The sequence below is a fragment of the Mya arenaria genome, chromosome 13 (assembly GCF_026914265.1).
Source record: "Mya arenaria isolate MELC-2E11 chromosome 13, ASM2691426v1".
NCBI classification, from domain to species: Eukaryota; Metazoa; Mollusca; class Bivalvia; order Myida; family Myidae; genus Mya; species Mya arenaria.
Genome location: NC_069134.1, coordinates 16004595 through 16007119, shown reverse-complemented (window position 1 = coordinate 16007119; position 2525 = coordinate 16004595). Strand labels below are relative to the sequence as shown.

Genomic DNA, 2525 nt, shown 5'->3' with positions numbered 1-2525 from the left:
GTGGCAGCTCATTATGAGAGTCAAAACTATGATACCGATCGGTAGAACCCTTCAGCAAAAATGTTGGTATTTGCTCAAATATCGTCTTTGAAGACCACACATTTTATAAGCGTCAACGCTAATGGTGACTTAATTTCGAATTGTTTATTTCGCTACATGAGTATTATTGTGTTTGTGCAACACACGTTGGTTTGCGACATGTATATTTTCGTATCGGTCCTATAATTGACACATGGGTATTTTTATATCGGTTCAATACTCGCAATATTGGTGTTATGGTATCGGTCCAATTCTCGCTACATGGATAGTTTTGTATCAGCCCAATAAGTGCTACATGGACACTGAGTATGTTGCGTATTTTATAACAACATGGCGTTTCGCCCCCGTTTTCTCATTGTTCCTTAATGCCTCGACTTTAATAACGGACACGCTTAGGATCTTGTGCCTTTATCTAACTTTATCATATATAGAACTTGGATTTCAAATTTAGGCCACACAGAAAATTTAAGAACAAAATGTTGTTGTTTATTTCGTTGTTAATCACCATATGTGTTGCGGCGCAGGCCAGGACTATTGAGATGAGACTAGATCTGATGGAAAAACAACTTAACGAAGTTCTAACGAGAGGTATCGTTATAGTTTGAATACATATTTTTGTATATATTTCACACAAAGAGCCGCCATCTTATAAGTGACCCCATCCTTACTCTTCTAGTGATGAACGAGTTAAGATACCTTAAGCATACCGAGCTGACGTGCAGAGCGCCTGGTCAAGCCAAATTGTTTCACGGTTAATGTCAAATTTATCGTCAGAGATTAGATAATAAAGACGTTTCCAAAGATGAGATATTAACCACGTTGACACGTGTTTATTTACCTGTCACGATGCTTCTAGGACAACGTCTTATGTTTAAGGTTAATATTCATATATCCATGTTCAAACTGTTAAGACACTTTGCCAAGACTATTCTCATCCATCAAGCTACTTTGTTCGTGTCCATAACTCCTCTTCCCATCACTCGAACATAAACACACATTGTACACCATCAACTTTCGTTTAACTTCACCAAAGCCTTAGATATGATGATATTAGTAACTTGCAATATGTTTCAGAAATTAACCTACAAAAGGCCAATGAAGCTCAGAGAACTGCCTTGCGTGACATTGAAGTTGTTGTTGAAAACCAGAGAAAGATGATTGAAGAACTCCAATATACCGTTGTGCGTCAAAACAATCACATTGAGGGGTTACAGACAACAGTGAGGGTGCAGGAGTTGAGAATAAACGAGCTTGAGGGCGCAAGTCGGGAACCAAATCCGGAAGAAAATGAACTAGGCGATAACATACATGTCAAGAGGGAGTCTGTAGTCCCTCGTAATTTGAACACAGAAAACTCAGGTATTTTTTCTAACGTTGCTGCTGTAATCTTGCATAAACAGTTTCTTAAACACCTATTTATTATATTTCACCGGCTACAGAAGTCAAATATATTGCTTCACAATCACCAAAACTGAATGAATGCTGTCAATGTGATTGAACTGTCATCAAGTTCTCACCAGCATTATTTTTGCAGGTATCTTCCAAAGACGGTCTCCCCCAGAAATGGCCATCGCTTTTACCGCAGTGAAAGTTGCAGCCCAAACCGGTACGGGGATAAACCAGAACATTTTATTTGAGAACGTCATACTAAACCAAGGCAACGGCTTCCATTCCAATCATGGAGTGTTTATCGCACCTCAGTCAGGTATTTATTTATTCACCGCCAGTTTGCTTCATCAGGCACAGTCAATTGCCATGCACGCGGCGATTATTCATGAAGGAAGAATAGTTACAAAGATTGATGGGAGCAATGACTGGACGCAAAGCAGCCAGACTGTCGTGATTCAAGTGAACACTGGCGAAGAAGTCTGGGTCAGCACAATCGATTATGAGCACGAAAACATTCATGGGGATAGCTTCTCTGCCTTCAGTGGTTTTCTTCTGTGGCAATTGTAGACACCAGAGACATACATCATGTGTAAACCATTCTTAAAGTGACTGTTATACACATGTGAATTTGGCGTTGTTATTGACATTGATATTGGGTTTCTAAATTGATATGTATAGTATTTCACAATTTTAGAACTCGTTATGTAATGTTTGCGATATACGTTGTTTCTGGAAATATCAGGATATCTTAATTATCACCAGAGAAAATGCACAAACACATTATCAGTTTTGATTACTTTTAATTTATCTTAAACCGCGTTTTTGTTATGAAACTATGTCGATGTGGACAACATATATGCATAAAAATAAAAAGTCAGTGTCAATATGTTCAAAGGGAAACTGATTTTGCCATAAGTAATCTAAACAGGTCATATATATTTTCTTCATCTATGATTTTTAATTTGTACAAGATAATTTTCAAAAGAAAAGTTTTCTTTAAGTTTACAATACAGTGAACGTTTTGGCATATCATTAATTAACGAATTTGTCTGGAAACATCAAGATTAAGCCAGACCAATGCACGAAATATTCAAACA

The 2525-nt window shown here is 37.5% G+C and overlaps 1 protein-coding gene across 1 annotated transcript; it reads left to right on the top strand.

Moving 5' to 3' along the window:
- Window positions 1-503: 503 nt before the first annotated feature.
- LOC128212944 (uncharacterized) lies at window positions 504-2003 on the top strand. Its single transcript, XM_052918353.1, has 3 exons — window positions 504-627; window positions 1114-1398; window positions 1574-2003. Exons 1-3 carry the CDS (start codon window positions 516-518, stop codon window positions 1993-1995), a joined length of 819 nt encoding a protein of 272 aa, XP_052774313.1. The 5' UTR covers window positions 504-515; the 3' UTR covers window positions 1996-2003.
- The last annotated feature ends 522 nt before the right edge of the window (window positions 2004-2525 follow it).

What these genes read in the sequence shown, in the direction of transcription:
- LOC128212944 (XM_052918353.1), top strand. Translation starts at nt 516, where the DNA reads ATGTTGTTGTTTATTTCGTTGTTAATCACCATATGTGTTGCGGCGCAG. An exon ending in TAACGAAGTTCTAACGAGAG is followed by an intron (nt 628 to 1,113) that starts GTATCGTTATAG and finishes AATATGTTTCAG; the next exon opens with AAATTAACCTACAAAAGGCC. An exon ending in TTTGAACACAGAAAACTCAG is followed by an intron (nt 1,399 to 1,573) that starts GTATTTTTTCTA and finishes TTATTTTTGCAG; the next exon opens with GTATCTTCCAAAGACGGTCT.